This window comes from Gadus chalcogrammus, chromosome 14 (genome assembly GCF_026213295.1).
Source record: "Gadus chalcogrammus isolate NIFS_2021 chromosome 14, NIFS_Gcha_1.0, whole genome shotgun sequence".
Classification (NCBI taxonomy): Eukaryota; Metazoa; Chordata; class Actinopteri; order Gadiformes; family Gadidae; genus Gadus; species Gadus chalcogrammus.
This window is the reverse complement of record NC_079425.1, coordinates 8,186,440-8,204,932: the sequence shown is the minus strand read 5'-3', so window position 1 is coordinate 8,204,932 and position 18,493 is coordinate 8,186,440. Positions and strand designations below refer to the sequence as shown.

At 45.1% G+C, this 18,493-nt stretch overlaps 1 protein-coding gene across 1 annotated transcript in view; it reads right to left on the bottom strand.

Annotated features, from left to right (window-relative positions):
* The window catches only part of LOC130403319 (CUB and sushi domain-containing protein 1-like), a 295,164-nt gene that overhangs the window by 9,279 nt on the left and 267,392 nt on the right, over window positions 1-18,493 (bottom strand). The window contains exons 54-63 of the mRNA XM_056607623.1: window positions 18,044-18,241; window positions 16,913-17,086; window positions 16,417-16,590; window positions 15,895-16,068; window positions 13,781-13,969; window positions 11,025-11,201; window positions 10,382-10,567; window positions 8,094-8,270; window positions 6,931-7,116; window positions 178-351 (exon numbers count right to left, since the gene is read on the bottom strand). Of these exons, the coding sequence (XP_056463598.1) occupies window positions 178-351; window positions 6,931-7,116; window positions 8,094-8,270; window positions 10,382-10,567; window positions 11,025-11,201; window positions 13,781-13,969; window positions 15,895-16,068; window positions 16,417-16,590; window positions 16,913-17,086; window positions 18,044-18,241 (1,809 nt within the window). The remainder of the gene's footprint in view (window positions 1-177; window positions 352-6,930; window positions 7,117-8,093; window positions 8,271-10,381; window positions 10,568-11,024; window positions 11,202-13,780; window positions 13,970-15,894; window positions 16,069-16,416; window positions 16,591-16,912; window positions 17,087-18,043; window positions 18,242-18,493) is intronic.

Here is an 18,493-nt window from a genome sequence, read left to right as displayed (position 1 = left end):
CCATAAACCATAAAACAAACCAAGGCATCAATCTATTTGTGATTTATTTTGTAATGACGCTACTCAAATATTCATTACATGCATCAACGATATTATGATACGGAAAAAAACCAGCACTACTTAAATATAATTGGCTTTTTAACGGGATGTTATGGCCGGTTAAGATGAGTTACATACGTTGACATTGTGGGATGTCTCCCCTCCACGTCCCGTTGCCCTCACATGTTACCACGGCAGGACTGGACAACTGGTAACCATGGAAACAGCTATAGCTGACACTTGAGCCCCAAGACTGGTCTTTCCCCTCCACCTTCCCATGATGCACCTGGGGAGGGGCTCCGCACTTGATCACTACACACACACACACACACAAACACACACACACGCACACCTTAATACATACTCAAATATTGGCACATCTGTAGCTGTAAATATAGATTTTTTTTAACCACACACAGCTCGGCACTGATGGCATTGACAACATGCTAAGCCTTCAGCATTGTTGTGGAATAATGTGCAAAGATGGCTCCTTGAAGTAGCCAAACAACAGAGAGTGTTCACAACAGCATGCACGGCAGCTTGAATGCAATGCACACATGTGATTATTTTGCATCCTATTTGCCTATTGATCATACGCTTCATGTAAACATAGACTGTCTGTAGGATTTCAGATTGGGTGTCAATTGTGTACTGATAGTATGTCAAGTTGGCAAAAATTCAATTTGATGGCGTGGTTTAGCTCTCTTGTCCAATAGAAACATGTTGATTTAATTTTACGCCTCAGAATGTGTGTGTTGAATTAATATGGTATTGGATTAATAGTGGCATACTACCAGACCCGGCAGTCCTACTACGTTTCAGCAAAACTTCTTGGGGTTGAAGGCACAGAGCTGGCTCGGAAACCAAAACACGACTTTTGTATCCTGTTTCGTTACAGAGATATTCTGCAGACGAAAACATTTCTAACAAGTGTAGGAAGCTTTCGATAAGCGTGTTTCCACAGTGGCCAGATAAACGTGGTTGATTTTAAACCTTTACAGACACATTTTTTCACTATACTAGTGCTGGCCTGAGTTTGGGTTTGCTGTTAATAGCCAATTAATTGCTTACAGATGCCTCCTCCGGCAACGCGATTGGTAAAACAAATATGAAGCGAAAGACCTGCACGTTCTGCCAGATTTGAGGTGGTCTGGCATCAGACTTTAGATATTAATATGAAGAGGGATTTGTGCGACAAGTAGTGGCATAAATAAATCGCCAATTTGCGAAACCAAGCAAACTAGGTCCTGTGGGTACCCTATATATATCTTGAAAGTCTGGCTGGCTGTAAACTTCATGGAGAGGCGGTGAAAAGATGGTCAGAAGGAGTTCAGCCTTGGGCCAAAGCCTCCCGCCTGTGGGTCAGTTCAACGATGCTTCCTCCCACCCAGCGATGGTGGTGGAGTTGGAAACACAGGAACAATGTGTGGAAAGGAAAATCCAACCTATTGCTGTGGTGTAGAGCGTGACGTAGGATCTTTAACCAAGGTCTGATCACAACGAAGCATCCCAGAGCACAGTACAAACGATAAAGAACACAGGAAGTCTAAGGCAGACTCTGGACGAAATGCTTTGAGGTTGAAAGACCAACGATAGCGACCTTTGCGCAGTGTAAGCCAATTTAATTGAAAAGAAATACAAATAATAATCTGTAAACAAGTTTGACACTGTAGGTAGCCAGAAGCACAGCTCCCAAAAACAGACGGGTGGAAATGTAATAAAACCTGACACGGTTGACCGATTTCAGCCAACATCAGGTGGCATTAGGGGGGCGGTAAAAAAGAAAAAAAACGTGTACGCTAATTACACCTAGTTCCGACAGCTGGCCGGCGCCCTCCACGGCACGGGAGGCCGCGAGCCGCCTCATTTAGGCTCGCCAAGCCGCCATCTTACCTCTGCGCAGAGATGCCAATTCCTATCGCACACGGGGCCTAGTCAGGCCTTAAAATACTATATTCTTTTCTTTTTTTTTTGAGGACCATATGGGTTGTAAGTCTTTTTAATTGAACGTGTGCTCTTGTGCTACATGCCATAATGACTGCTGGTCTGCTTTGGAACCTGGGAGAAAAGCCCGGAATCTTCAAATTAAGAACAATACAAACAAGAGGCTGTCGGGGGACATGGGGTTTCCCCCCGCCCTTCCTGCTCCTGTGATCTTCTCCTGGCTCCGTGACCAGAAGCACATCAAAGTCCATCTGCATAACAATCAATGACAACCATGCTCTGCCTGCTAATGTCATTACATTATGGAAAGTACTGGACTTATGCTAGGCGTCTATGTGCTATGATCGTTATATGCATACAAGCGGGAGGAGAGAATGTTGCTTTGACTTGCTTTCAAAAAGAGAAGCTATCTGGAATTACGCCAACCTTTAGTCAAATGCACCAAATCAGCAACGTCCCACTCAAATGTTTTTCTAACCTGCTACATGGATAGCATGTAGGAGTTTGTTGTTCCACACATGGCTTTTGCATGTTTGCATTCTTTTTGGGTGCATAATTCTAATCTGCTAATTCCCTGGACTTTGTGAGGACCAGATGATCAAACGGAAGACAAACCAGACAAACTGTATATAGGAAAAATAGAAAGACCAATAGATATTCAGTGGCTGAACTCACAGCAACCTAAGGCATGATCAGAGAGGAGGGCTTAAGGGGAGCCGCGGAAATATCGGTCAATAGTTTGCTTGTCTTACTCCGATTCAGACGAGTTGTTTAAAGGATCTGGCCCCGTTTGTTTAGACCCCGGATTGACATTATGCATGCGCACTGGCAAGCTGTATCGTCACCGCGCAAGCTTGCAGACATAAGAGACTGAGGCTTGCGGATGGAATTCAGAGCGGGGATAGTGATTGAGGGATAAGCCTGTAGTCTGAGCGCAGAGCAACATTTCTATGAGTTACGAGGGTTAGCGGCACTCGTTTTGAATAAGCTGCTATTCCGAACATATTGGAAAAACTTTGGAAAAATAATCAAAAGCGTTCTCCCCTCTCACATGAACATGCGCTAGGCTACTTTAACTCTGCAAGTCCATGCAGGCGAATGTAAAGGGAAAGTAAAACAATTTGCCTACATCTGGGTAAGACAATTTACAAACCTCTCAGCGTTTCCATTTATTGTAAAGGCACATAAGGTAAGGTATGATACATTGAGGTAAGGTAAACTCACTTAATCTAAGGTAGGCTAAGCCCCGGTAAGGTAAAGCACAATAAGTGCTGTTGCTTATGGACCATGGTTGGGTGGCGTGTCCTGCACCCTCCCATTGCGAGGGGGGCTAGGGTGGGGGCCTGATGGCTGAGAGACAGAGGAAAAACAAAACGAAAAAACGCTCTTTGCAGCACTTTCCGGAGATACAAAGCGGGCCGAGTTACTGTGGTGCTGGATCAGCTCACCTCCGAGGACACCCAAGGGATTCCTTAAAGTTGAGCTTATAAAAGTGTGCAGATCTCTATTTCAAACACACACACACCCGAGCCTTCTGACAACATGGACATGAGGTCCTGGGGCTGGGCTCCACCAGATTGCACAATCAGGAGTATTTCATGTCCAAGGAGCAGGGGAAAAACTCATCAAAACCCTTCTAAGGGAGGCTGGGGAAGGCTGGCCAAATCTCGGCTTTACCTGACCTCTAAAATGAGACGAACGTTTCTTGGTGAGCCGCCTGACCAAAGAAGCCTTACTCCAAACAAATCGTTAAAACACAGCTGAACAACTCCTATGGCTGTCTATACAGCTGGTATTGTAATTTCAGTGTTTGATGTCCATAAGGCCATATATATCCTCACCTGTACTGATGGTACAGAGGAATATCCAGAACTGCATGTCCCAGACTATTTAAATGAATACATTGCAAGCTATTACTGTGCTCATGATGATGTGGCAATACCAAGTGGAATACATTGTGAATACTAGTCGTTGTGAATGCTACTTATTATTAGTAGCTTTATTCCTGCAAAATTCCTTTGCCTGTGTGTGTGGATGATGTATTCTTGCGGGCATGAGTGTGCGTGTGTAAAGATTTGAGGGCACTAGAGTGTAGAGCAGTGTGTGTGTGTGTGTGTGTGTGTGTGTGTGTGTGTGTGTGTGTGTGTGTGTGTGTGTGTGTGTGCGCGCCCGTCCTTGTGCTCCTCAACATGCTCCTCAGATCCCTCCCGCTTTTCCCCTTTCAAGCTTCCTCTTGCGTTTCATCGTCCTCTTCCTGCCATTCACTCCAGACCCCTCTCTCCCTCTCCACTCCATCTTCCCTCTTCCCTTTGACCGGCGCTGATCTGTGTGTGCTCATCTGCCTGTCCCACGCCCTGACTCCTGCTCCCTCTAAACACTTGACAGCTTCGCTCCTCTGCCAGCCTACACACTCCATTGCCTACAACCACTTCTTCGCTCATTGTGTGCGCGAGTGTGTGTGTTGTGTGCGAGTGTGTGTTGTGTGCACGTGTGTGTGGGGGTCTCTGTGTTCCACGCCTGTGTGTATGCGTTTGTGCGTGTGCATGCGTTTGTGCGTGTGCGCGTGTGTGTGTGTGTGTGTGTGTGTGTGTGTGTGTGTGTGTGTGTGTGTGTGTGTGTGTGTGTGTGTGGGTGTTTGTGTGTGGGGGTCTCTGTGTTCCACGCCTGTGTGTATGCGTTTGTGCGTGTGCATGCGTGTGTGTGTGTGTGTGTGTGTGTGTGTTTGTGTGTAGCAATGCGGATACGCGACAGCGATCGTTCTGCAGCTCCAAAGAACTGAATCAAACGGTGGACTGTTTGATCTGGGAATTGAAGAAGGGGATCGCGAGGAAGAGGCAGCAGGGAAACGACGCACAATGCCCCGTGTTTCTCTTCCACACACTTTGTTACCCAACAACTTTTCTCCCCTCACCACCCCCTCCCCACCATATCTCCATCTCTTTCAGTTATCCTATTTTTTTTTGTACTCCTTTTCTTGCTCACTCACACACACTAACTCCTCTTTGTTTCAGTTCTCGTCTGGCTGGCTGGCTGGCTGCCTGCCTGCCTGTTTGCCTGCCTGCCTGCCTGGGTGCCTGTCGATTTCCCTTTCTTTTTCCGTGGCTGTGTTTTTTTTGTCAGTCTGTCTTTCTTCCACTCTCCATCTCCCAGTTGTTTCCCTGGCTGTGTTCAGTGGGGTGTTTCTCTTCGTCTCCCCAGTTCAAAGCCCGTGCCGAGGCAGGAGCCAGCAGGAGATGTTGTGCTCGTGGGAAGCCGTGGCGGGGTGGATCTCAGGAAACATTCTCTGGCTTTATTTCTTCTGCATTTCATTCGGTGCGTTGCTCATGGACTGAGAGTGCCTTGCTAGGGCCCAGAGCGGTGTGTTGGAATAGTTCATTATGGTAGATTGGGCTTATTTATTCATCTTTCCCTGATCATTGGGCGGCGGTACTTGGGGATGTATTAAAGCTGAACATGGCTGTTTTGGGGGTTCATTATTCATGAGGCTTTTAATGAGACTGGTCCATCGGTAGATCAGGTTGATTGGTTTAATGCTGTCGAGGATGTATTCTTCAAATTCAACGGTGGTTATTATTTTGTATTGCGCATAAACTCATTATTATCGTAGGTAACCTCTCCATCCCAAACGGGATACAATAACAATGGCACAAAACACATCTGCTTACGCAGAGAAGAATATATGCAGAAGAAGAATTCATGAATGAATGAAATAAATAATGCTTCCCAGGGATAAGACGGCGATATCCTTGTCTCCAGGGCAACCAGGATGTTGTTTACAGGAGGTAAGCACGCGTTTTGAGCTCAGCCAATCAGAAAATAAACACCATTTGAGCACATACTCATGCACGTGTGAAGACAAATACAGTTTGGCTTTTAAATTGGACTGAAACAGCCTCAGTGAGGACATTCATGCTAGGGTTTGACTGGCAAATGTTATGCAGGATGGAAACTACTACGATTTGGATGAATAAATAGGCTATCATGACTTTTAGAAAAATATATTGAGGCAAAAAAAAAAGCTTGTCCTTTTAATTCAAGGATTCAAGAAAAATGTACAAGTTAATTATACTTGGTAGGTCCCATTAAGCACACCCATCAGTATGCCAGTCTAAATAAAACTAGCAAACTTAATTATGGCAGAAAACACTGCATTTTCATGAGCTTTTATCTGTATATACTTTCATACTGATTCGGTTGAATTAATGATCTGTGTAAAGATATTAAGCCGACTTTGCAAAAAGTGCTCACAAACAACAAACAAAAACAACCTTTTTGTTTGTTTTCAGTGAGGTTTTGTATCTATCAGAAAAACAACAACAACAACAGTTTTCTACGACACTATGTGAACAAGCTTGGGCTGATTTAGTGTAGTCTGTGACCTGGGAAAAGAAAAGGCCATGCATTTGACAAAAAAACACTTTGACATTGCACTCTTCCCCACGGACTTCTCTGCTTTCTTCATTGGAGCATTTCATCATAATGTGGGATAATGTCCAATTTACAGCTGCCAACAAAAATCAACCATGTGACTTGATTATGTATGTGTTATGTCTGAATAAATTAACACATTTGATGAAAGAGTTGAGGCTTTTTCAAGATTTCAACTTGACTTTAACCATAACCCATTATTAGGTCGGCACAAGGAGGAGCTAAACAAGCTTTGTACACAAGCACACATCTATATATGTATATATCATAGTTTGTCCCAATGAAACAAAATAATTACAGACTTTGGAATTCTTTGAAGGCTAGGGGTTCCTAGTAAGACCACCAAGTTTTCTTGAGTGTTGTACGATACCGCAAGTGCTAACATCCTTAGCAACGGTGGTCAAGGTGGGAATTGAACCTTAAGCCTAACAGTGCTAACACCATGCCCTAGCAGTTGAGGCAGGAAGACAAGTATTAGTATTGAAACTATTATTATTACATGAATGGCTCAACACTCACCTTTACAGGCAGGCTTGGTTTGGTTCCAGGTACCGTCTCTGGCACAGCGCAGAGCGTTTCGCCCCACTCCGGAGGGTTCCATGAGATTTCCAGGGTTACAGTGGTAGGTCACAGTGTGGTTGAAGCTGAACTGGCTTCCTAGATAGATCCCGTTAGCGATGGAGCCCGGATCCCCACAGCTTATCACTAGACGACGGCGGGAGAAAGGACACAAACAATCACATTATATTGTGCCACTAAAAGCTTTAGTAGAGACAAAGTTTAAGGAGTGTTTTGACTTTCAAAGCCCTGCGGGATTATACATATTTTAGAGTTAAATTTAAACAAATTAGAGGTGACATGTTCTGCTCAATTGACTTAATAAACATTTGATGACCGTCTCCACTTCACTTACCCTTGGGGCACTCCTGGTAGACAGACTCTTAAAGGAACACGGGCCGTGTTCATTTATTCAATACGAGAATACCACTATTTACTCACATGTCATTTGAAATATGTTTTTAATTAAGTTGTGTCTTATATTCATTACAAACCAGTATGATTTACTGTTTAATCTTTCCAATTAACTTGACTTGAAATTGAAGTGGTTGATTTTTGGCCTGGAAGCTGTAGAAAACGCTGGAAAGGCATCTGATTGCCCGGCAAACAGGCAACAGATGAATGCTTTCTGCTGAAACTGAAACTGCTGCGAGGAAACTAGCATAACAAATTCTACTGATGGACAGAACACCAGTTTCACTGGCTAGCCCAGGACTCTGGGGACTGAGTTCCAACAGCCAGTGGGACTATTTCACCATTTAAAAGTAAAAGTTATTTCAAAAAATGAACTACATACAAGTGCTAATTTAGTTAAACTGTAAATGATAAGGTCCAATTTGCATATTATTCCCTTTCATTCTTTAATTTGCTCTCAAATTGGATCGTACTCTGAATCACACAAGTTTTCCGTTCCTCTAGATAATCCGTTTCCACTATTCTTCCAGAAGACAGATTTCTGTAATTATCAGCACCACGTTACGAACACACCGACCACCCTCACGGCATCTACCGAGGCAGATTGGCCCTCCACAGATAAACCAATGCTCCTAATACTAAGTAAAAAACACAAACGGCAGATCAAATCAAACGACATACGTACACAACCAATCTAAAGACCCGAGTACCTGTGCAGTCGGGTGGCTGGCCGGTCCAGGTACCGTTGGTGGTGCAGTGTCTGGTGGTGAGGCCCGAGGTTTTGAAGCCTTCCCAGCAAGCGTACGCCACGGAGCTGCCGAAGGTGATTCCATCGCTCAGTACTATCCTGCCGTGGGCCGGCGTGCCGGGGTTTCCGCACGACACCGCTGGGAAATAAGGAGAAAAACACCCCGACATGAAATAAAGATTCATTATAATGAAACCCCTAATGATGCGGCGCCCGTCACTCACGGCGTGTCTGTACAGAAGTGGAATGTGGAGGAAGACCGTCTTCCTGGAAACCGCTTTAATTACAGCCTTGAGATAGAAGTGACAGGATTCTGCGCGCTCTCCGTTTTTTAAAGTGTTATTAATTTTCTCACAATGAAAGGAGAAGTTGAGTCTACTTGTGGGAGAATAATGGAGATTGCTGAAGGGCCGTCGATGTCGAATCTGCATAGTCCATCAGTGTGGGCCGAGTCCGCGAGCGAGGCTCTAAAGGCTCCATCGCTCCAAAGTGTCATAGGACTTCCGTCTGTTTCACTCGTCGGCGGGCACGGCCGGCCGTACTTCACCGCCATTGTTAGACCCCCGACGTGAACCGCATTTACTTAACGCTGGTCGAGGGGGCAGTGACTGCAGAGCTCAATTGGCTAATCCGGACTTTGGTGTCCAGTGATCCATCGATCTGTAGTTGCTGACACAGCACTCCGCCTTAACAGGAAGGCCAGGCACCAGTGACCAACCAGGACACATCTCGCTAATTGGATTGTGGCAGCTGACAGACATTAACAATCAAACACCTACTGATGGGATTCATTAGTTGTAGCCTTTTAAAGGATTCATGCCAAGTGTGTGCATGTGTGGGTGCTCTTGATACAGAGGGAGATTTATCATCGTTTTTTTTTTTTCCAGATTCGGCCATTAAACACAATTCTCCTAATGAAAGACATCTGGAGGCGGCTATAAAATCCGTTAGAGATTGACACGCAACGATGGAACGTGAGACTGTAAATCCGACGCTACCCTTCCCCAGTACAAACGCACAAAAGGCCATTAGAGGTATGGGGTTAATGAAAGGCCTCGTAGAAACAGACCACGCTGATTTATGAAAGCCTGATCCAATGCTGTTATATTAAGGCTTGGATAGGCAAAGCCTCGGAAGGACCTGTATTCATAAGCGAAAAAGGAATCAAACACGACAAACAAGACGAGATAGAGGTACACAAAACAGACAAGCCTGTCTAAAACCAGAGCACGTCCCGTCCCGTTTGCACATCCGAAAATTGGGTTCCTGACCTGATTTAGACGGCGTGATAGCAGCTAGGGGTTCTGGTCATGGCTTTAAACAAGGTTGAGTTTATACTTTAGGGATGCATGGCTTCCACTTACATGGGGAGTCAAGCAACACCGTTGGGAAAGGGCTGTACATTAGTCGCCATGATCAGTTCCCAGACACATAAATTGACTGTTGAACTAAAGATGTAAATGTTCATTTCTGCAGCAATGTGTCGGCCACATCTACGAAAACGGGGAGGGAGGGGAGATCCGATTGGCTAACCCGGTAGCATTTGTCTCAAGTTCTGTTTTTCAGGTTCATATCAAACAATGAGACGAGCCGCTGTGAATGCATTCGTCAGAGGAAACGCTCTGGGGACATGCTCAAGCTCACCATAGCCATCCAAAGCAGAGGGTCATTTAAACGCCGCCGATGCGAAATAACACTTGCTTTGCAAGCACAGCACACAGCTGGGAGACGGCCACGCTCTTGTCCGCTCCACTGGAAGCTATTGAGTTATTGAAGCTTGATCAATCATGTTATAGACTACTTGTCTTCGGTCAGCCCTACTTCTGCTCATATTTATTGATAGAAAAATTGGTAAACACTATGGATTCCCCAGACTGGGGGCTGTAACCGAAGAATTCCTTTTAACTTAAAACATCAAAAGGAACAATTCTTTTCTAAGAAGACATTTTATGTCAGACATTAAACGGCCGCACATGTAGAACAATATGTTATTGATTTCTCACTTTGCCAAGACGACGTACTATGTGCCTCAGGAGCTGCGGCACGACTCCTAAGGTACAGGCATCGGCAATAGCGTTTCACAGTGGCATTAACAGAAGGCTAACGTTTCTTCTGAGGAGCCCGCCGGAATCGGCCCATGCTCTGCTGCTGGGGCCCGGTGGTGGTCTCCGTAGCGACCTCGCCGGACACACCAAACATTATGCTAACGCGTTAGCCTCAGCTTTGTGGGGGATCGGCGCGGCGACAGACCTTGACACAGAGGCTGCGTGCCGCTCCAGGTGCCGTTGTGCAGGCAAGTGCGCTCGGCGGAGCCCATGAGGGTGTAGCCCGCCTCGCAGCTGAACCGCAGCAGGCTCTTGGTTCGGAGCTCCTCCCCTCCCAGGCGAACGCCGTGGATGGGCACGCCCGGGTCACCGCAGACACCCGGGCTGGTGCCTGTAGGAGGGAGGTCCGGGGGGAGCAAGAGCGGGTGCGCACACACACACACACACACACACACACACACACACACACACACACACACACACACACACACACACACACACACACACACACACACACACACACACACAGTTTTTTAGAATGATTACACAATTCTTATCTCGGTCCAAATTCCTTCTCTTGGCCCCTTTTTTTGCATTAATATTGCACAACCAAAGGAATATCCGATTTTTTTTTTTTTTTTTTTTTTTTAAACGAAATTAGTTTTTATTTTTCCTCTTTGGAGTCTAAGACATGCAGCAAATAAAAATCGAAACGAAATTGAAAAGCCGGAAAATGTGGGATTACATTATATCCTGTTGTGTGCAAAGTGAAAATACCATTACACTCCATTCAAGGCTAACAGACTATGAGGAAGGGCTGTATTTTGTGTCTTCCATCGTATAGGTACCAGTGCAGTATGGCGGCGCCCCGCTCCAGGTCCCGTCCTCTTTACAGTGTCGTGTGGCGTTACCCACTAGCACCCCTCCAGGCAGACAGGAGTACTGCAGCACAGAGCCATGAGTCCAGCCGCGGCCGCCCAACACTACTGCGTTCGGAGGCACACCGGGATCCCCACAGGAAATTGCTAAAGAGACCAATAGAAACCAGACATAGGATCAGAGAAGAGAAGAGACATGGGTTTAGATGGAGAGAATGATAGACACAGGGAGATAGAGTGAGGGAGCGAGAGAGGGAACGAGTTTAAGAGAGAGTGAGAGAGATAGATGATTAGATACATACATAGAGAGAGAGCTTCTGATGCACAGGCAGAGAGAGGGAGAGAGCTGTAGGAAGAGAAATTTCGCAGCAACAAAAGTTTGAGAGGAGAGAGAGAAAGAGAAAGAGAAAGAGAGAGAGAGAGAGAGAGAGAGAGAGAGAGAGAGAGAGAGAGAGAGAGAGAGAGAGAGAGAGAGCTACTGACGCCGTTATATTACACACAGACAAGGTCTGGGCAGATAGGGGATACGTAGATCTGCAGAGCTTAGTTTAGACATCATGAACCGGGCCTTTCTCTGGAGAGAGAGGAAGAAAGCCATAGCAGGCATATGTTTGGGTTTACTTAACATTTAACCAGGCTGTGCTGGCTGAGCACCTCGTGCTCTTTGGTTTTAGCGCTGCTCTGCTTTGTCCCCTGTCGTGTGTTTGGAGGTGGAAGGGCGGAGGCCCGGGTGCCCAGAGGAAACAGGGCACACATGTTAGGCCCACAGGGGTGAGACCCTGGTCCGCTCCCCACCCAGGACCTTGACGTTGCTAATTACCGGGCCACAGTGGCACGTTTTGTCCGGGACAAAATGGAGTACGTCTGGGAATAGCTGAGGGGGGTAAATGTGTGTTTGAGTTTGGGTTCCTGTTTGTTTTGGCTTGTGTTCTAGAAAACAAAAAAAAAGGATTCCCATGCCTCCCTGTTAAACTACAGCTTCCAATTGTGAACGATAACAGTGTTACACATGGACCGGCTCAGATAATAATGGCTTTGAATGTAACGTCACCTATAATAGAATAGTTAGAAAAACTTAGATCTGAACGAAATATATCAATAGGTATGTAGTATATGCTATTTTTTAATGCATCTAGCCATGAGCGTGATTGGCTGTCATACAATGACGGACAACCCATTGTTCAAACATCTAAAAAGAACAGAACATTGCCTGGGTTTCTATGTAATGACCTTCATAAAGCTGGGATTACTGGGTTGCATTGATCTGTCTCACTGCCCCAACAAATACAACTTTACATTAGGAATAAAATGTTGCCTGCAAACACCCAAAAGCTTTTGTGGCTCTCAAAATGTCCACATACATGGCTGCGAAAGAGCCATTCTACTTACGAGTCAACCCGGTAGTTCGCTTTGTCTCGCATTTGCTTGTCTCTGGGTTTCGCTGTACAACCATGTCTGTGGTTGTAGAGTGTGAGTGTGTGTGTGTTGTGTTTCGTAAAAAAAAAAGGAGCATTTTCTTGCGCGGTTCATGATGTCTAAACTAAGCTCTGCAGATCTAAGTATCCCCTCTCGGCCCAGACCTCGTCTGTGTGCAATATAATGGTGTCCATCAATTTCTATAACCGCACCTCTCTGGCATGCCTTTCTCCGACTGCGTCTCTCAAACTCTTTGTGTCGCTGTGACTCTCTATCTGTTGAGTGCTTGTTGTTTCTCTTCCTACGGCTCTCTCCCTCTCTCTCTCTGCTTGTGCTTCAGAAGCTCTTTCTCTTTGTCTCTCTCTCACTCTCTCTCTGTATGTATGCATCTTCCTCTATCTCTTCCCATCTCTCACTCTCTCTCTCTCTCTCTCAGTATGTATCTTTCTCTCTCTCTCTCTCTAAATGTCTCTCTCTCTCTTTCTCTCTCCCCCCACTCTCTCTCTGCCTCTCTCCCGCTCTCTCTCTCTTTCTCTCTCCCCCATTTTTCGCTTCAGGTTAATCTCTATGTTTTTATCAGACAACGGATTTCTTCGACAATAAAGTCTGCCAGCCCAGGGGACGAACGTCCCACAATACACACACATACACACACGCATGCACGCGCTCACAAACACCACACACCCACACACCAAGCCACACACACAGTGACACACACACCCTTCCAACCTTCCTTATTCTCTCACTCTCTTTTATGATTACTTCTCTCACTCTTCTTGCTAGAAATACCTCTTACTTATTCTATCCCTTTTTTCATTTTCTTCTCACCTTCATCCCAATACCTATTCAAGTCATTTCACACCTCAAATAGCTTTTTTTTTCTTTTTTTGTCTGTGACCAGACATAAGGTAAAAAAAAGAATAAAATACATCTTTGAATACACTCTGGCTGGTGTACACTTGGGCCCATTCACTAACAAGAGGTTATTTGTTTTCTTTAGTAATCAAACATTTTCTTACCAATAACATAATTATACTATCAGAATAGCCACTTCCTATTTGCATAATATTTGTGACCAGAGCCTTCTCTATTCTCATCGCTTCCTTCGCTGCATATCCCTGAACAACTAAATACACAATTTAATTCAAATGCCTCTATTCCCTTCATTAGGGTATGCACTTGCATGCAAGAATGTGAAGAACATTATTTTTGTTTCAATTTTAACAAAATTGTCAATAGCAGTGCAGGAGTACGCCAACGTTACTGCTTTGAAGGCTCCTTGGCCTTTGCCTAACCCTGCCCATCCGTACCAAGGCAGCGTGGGATTGGTCGATCCCACCGACCATCATGCTGACAAGTGAGGAGGGCGGAACCGAGAAGGTAGAATCCTCGTTTACAGTGGATGGCAACAGTCACGCCATAGCTGAAGACTTCTGGGTAACGTAGGCCAGATTGACGAACACCATTTTCCACTTGTCCAGGATCGGAACAGTTGACCACTAGAATGTAAAAAGAAAGGCAGAAAGGAACACAACACACGGTCTTAAAACCACACTCTAGTGATTTCGTTAAAAGCATCTACAGCTGCTAAAATAGCTTTAAAGATAATACTTAATAACCAATTTAACAATTGCATCAATAAAGAAAACAAAGTTGAGCTAGCTAAACATTGTTCAAAACATGTACAGACATTCACAAAAAGAACAACCCACACTCAAAAAGAGACCAACAACTTTTCAACACAAATGTCTCACTCAAAACTATTCTCAACAGGCTTGGGTTTGAAGTTTAAACAAAATATGATAATCGATAATGCTGGGACACTGAAACCCTAAGCACTGTGTTGAAATGCAAAAAAAAAAAATATATGCATAAAAAGAGAAAGCCTTCTCTGAGTATGCATTGCTGCGTTACAGTTTGTTATGCTATCCCCCTTCTGTTGGATTGGGTTCGGTTCTCTCCCTCATACTGCCGCTGCAGCATTCGGTCTGGTTACTGTAGCATCATCTAGGAGGCCTGTCTTCAACGGCCACGAGCGAGCACAGTTTCCTCACACCACAGCCCGATACACACACACACACACACACACACACCGACTGGGATTCAAGTCTGTGGGGGGCAGTAATGAGTGAGTTTCTACCTGCACACCAGGGTGTGTGCGTGTGCGTGTGCGTGTGTGTGTGTGTGTGTGTGCGTGCGTGTTGTGTGTGTGCCAGTGGCTCTCTGGTATCCTTGTGGGAACAAATACATTCTCACCCTTGTAATTGATGGCTGCTTGTGGGAAGGGGGGGGGGGGGGGGGTTGAGACAGAGGGGGAGAGGGATAAAAGAGAGAGAGAGATTGAGAGAGAAGTAGGATGAGAGCGAGAGCGAGAGAGAGAGAGAGAGAGAGAGAGAGAGAGAGAGAGAGAGAAGTAGGATGAGAGCGAGAGAGGGAAAAAGAGAGTAAATTAGGAGGAGAGTTTCAGAGGGATGGAGAGAGAGAGAGAGAGAGAGAGAGAGAGAGAGAGAGAGAGAGAGAGAGAGAGAGAGAGAGAGAGAGAGAGAGAGAGAGAGAGAGAGAGAGAGAGAGAGAGAGAGAGAGAGAGAGAGAGAGAGAGCGAGAGCGAGAGCGAGAGAGAGAGAGCGAGAGAGAGAGAGAGAGAGGAAAAGAAAGGGAGCGAAAGAGAGTAGGGGGAGATGCAGTCAGGGAAAAGTAGGATAGGAAAGAGGGAGAGAGAAGGAAAAGAGTTGAAGGGAGCATAAAACAATCAGGAATTCCTCCAATGGCCCACGGGGGCCATGTCCACCGCCGACCGAACACCTTGAGCATTCTTCAGTGGTGATGTTGCTGCCTGAAGGGGAAGGGGTGTGTTTGTGTGTGTTTGTGTGTGTTTGTTTGTTCCACCTGTGTTTACGCATGACCAACATAGAGAGAGTTAAAGATAGAGATTGAAATAATTGATGATTGTGCAGTCTGTGGCAAGGTGGGGCAGACTGGCGAAGGCTACTACCGGTCTGCGGGTTGGCATTAAAAAAACATCGGCCTTCTTGATTTTTAGTCTGCTGAGAAGGCAGAACGTGTCCAACAAGTCAGTCAGTACGAAGTCCAAAATCCCCCCTGACTATGTTAGCACCAACCCAATGCATGATAAAAAGTTATTGTGAGGTGTAAGAAGAACAGTATAATATAATAAAATGGAGACTTTAGAGTTTGTTAATAATCTTCACTTCATGGTACTGTGGTGTTTTCCACGGATATTACAGAAATAGATGAACTGGAAAAAGAACAATAAATACGGACATTCTGTACTGTGGTGGACTGTGTGTGTTGTTTGTGTGTGTATGTGCGCGTGTGTGTGTGTGTGTGCGTGTGCGTGCGCAAGAGTGTGTGTGTGTGTGTGTTGGCATGTGTGTGTGTGCGTGTGTGCATGTGGGTAACAGACCTCTGCAGACGGGCAGGGGGCTGCTCCACTGCCCGTTGAGGCGGCACTGAGCGCGTGTATTTCCATGCAGAGAGTAACCTTGGTTACAGGTGAAATTAACAACATCGTTAAGGTTGAACTCGCTGCCATTGGTGCGGCCGTTGGCTGGATTGCCCGGGTGACCGCAGGTGATGGCTGAGAGGGGATTGAAAGGGACAGGTAGAGACGGTTAGCTGACTATCGAACGCACGGATTAATGAATGAGAGGAATGAGTGAAGGGCATTTTGCTTTGTCAATGCATTCACGTGATCTCACCCAGAACCGTCTAAATGGATGAATTTGTAATAAGTCAACACTTTGGATTATATTGAATTACTAATGCAATATTTTTTTTATTTCTTTGAAGCAAAGGAAAATTTGTTATGACACTAAAGTGGACAGTGATTCATCTTCTGAAAGTAAATACAAACATTTTTGGAAATGGAAATGAATCACAGTGGTCGATAAACAAACAAGCGCTATCTTTGTTAGCAAGCACTTACGGACACAGACAGGTGTTGTCCCCGACCAGCGGTGGTCTTGTTGGCAAATCCGGACCGATGTGCCAATCAGCCGGTATCCCAGCATGCACTGGTACACCACGGTGTCACGGTAGCTGGAGCCATCGCCACTGATGTGACCGTTCACGATGGGGTCCGGCGAGTCACAGTGACCAGCTAGAACCGAGTCAATAGGGAGGGATTCATGAATAAATATACACACGCATGAATAAATCCATTGATAAACAGACAAACTAGTCAAACTACTCCAAATCTCCACTTTTGCTGAGAAGACGAAAATAAAAAAAAATACTAAATAATCATCCCGCATTTAAAATACACAACACAAATACTGTCTAAATATTCAAACTTTTCAACAACAAAAATCCACCCCAAAAATAAGCAATTATTAACTTATTCCGTCCGACTCGTGAATGATAAAACCACACATGGGGGAAGAGGCAGCATATTACTGTACAAGACGGGCGAAGACTTTTACCCAGACACCGTGTCTCCGTCCCGCTCCACAGACCGTTGGCGCCACACTCCCTGACGTGCGACCCCACCAGTGTGTAACCATGGTTACACATGAAGATGGCCGTTGCGCCGAAGGTGGTCAAGGTGCCCAGCTTGGTTCCGAAGGGGGGAGAGGGCAACTCCCCGCAAGAGATGACTGGACGATGAAATAAAAACAAAAAAATTGTATTTTACGTCAGAGTGAGTGCGAGCTCCGAAGCTCATCCACATCGGGAGGAGATAAGTAGACTGCTCGGGGAGGAAGTACAATATCTCAGATTTGGGAGACATGATTTATTTCGGTTAACTCCGAAGGATAATGTCGGAGAAAGCGTTGCCAGTTGTTTGTAATCCCTGTGTTCTACATTTCAAACTGGATTTGACTGGATTTTTCTCAACCTGTATCCCTTCCAAATCCTTGTAATCCACACAATGAAGTCTGAAGAATTATAACTTCAGAAAAGTTTAAAGCAAAAATGATATGTTAATTTTTTTTTTATATACGGTCCTCAATTGTATGTATTTCTGGAACTATGTTTGTACATAATTATCCACTATTTCACTGGAGCCAAATATACTGCAATACCCCAAAAATCTGGGGCCTATTTCAAAGTTTACGAAGCAGATGTTCAGCTTTAAGAAATAAATCAACAAAGTAAAATGGCACCGTCTTCATGGATGAGTCTTTATGGACTATTTAGCTGCGTGTGTGTGTTTGCACGCATCCTTTGACACACTTCCAAGGACACAGTTCAGAGGACAAACCAAAATAAAAACAGAAGGACAGAGATCCAGACAGTCAGACGGACAGACGGATCAAGCACGAACAAGGACAGACCAAGGGCAGACGGATTCACACACACATTCAATGTTTTTGGTTTGTTATTATTAAAACCTGCAACACACTGTGCGGCATCTCCCTTTTGCAGTGTGCTGTATAAATAAAGCTGGACTGGATTTGGTAGAGGTCAGGTGTGTGTTCGACGGTGCTACAAATTTGTATTTTTTCAATGAAAATGTATGTACTGTATGCACATTGGTTTAATCCATTCACCTGTACGTTTCAATGACAGTGATATTGAATGTTTAAAGGGTAAAGAGGGTCAATGCTCACTTTTGCAGGACGCTGCGTCCTGTGAACCTTCCCATGTCCCGTTGGCAAGGCAGCGCAGTGTTCTATGTCCAACCCCCAAATAGAACCCTGGCGAGCATTCCAACATCACCATGGAGCCAAACTCAGCCAGCCAACCAGAGAGCAGTCGGTAGGTCATGTGTTCTGTAAGCACATTTTCAATGCTGGGGCAATGAACCGCTAAAAGGAAACAGAAAAAAAAAACAGTTTATTTAGAAGTCAATGATATAACAGATGTTAAAGGTGTAAATATCTCACAAAGAGCCATCCATCTTCTTCATCCCTACTCAAGGATTCATTTTCCATTGGGTTTTTGGCCTCTGTGCTGTCTAATTAATAGTCCATTGAAATCCCATTGAGACTTAAAAATGTCCTTGCTAAAGGGGCTATCCAGATAAATATGACCTAATACTGCTTTTGTCTTTTTTTTAA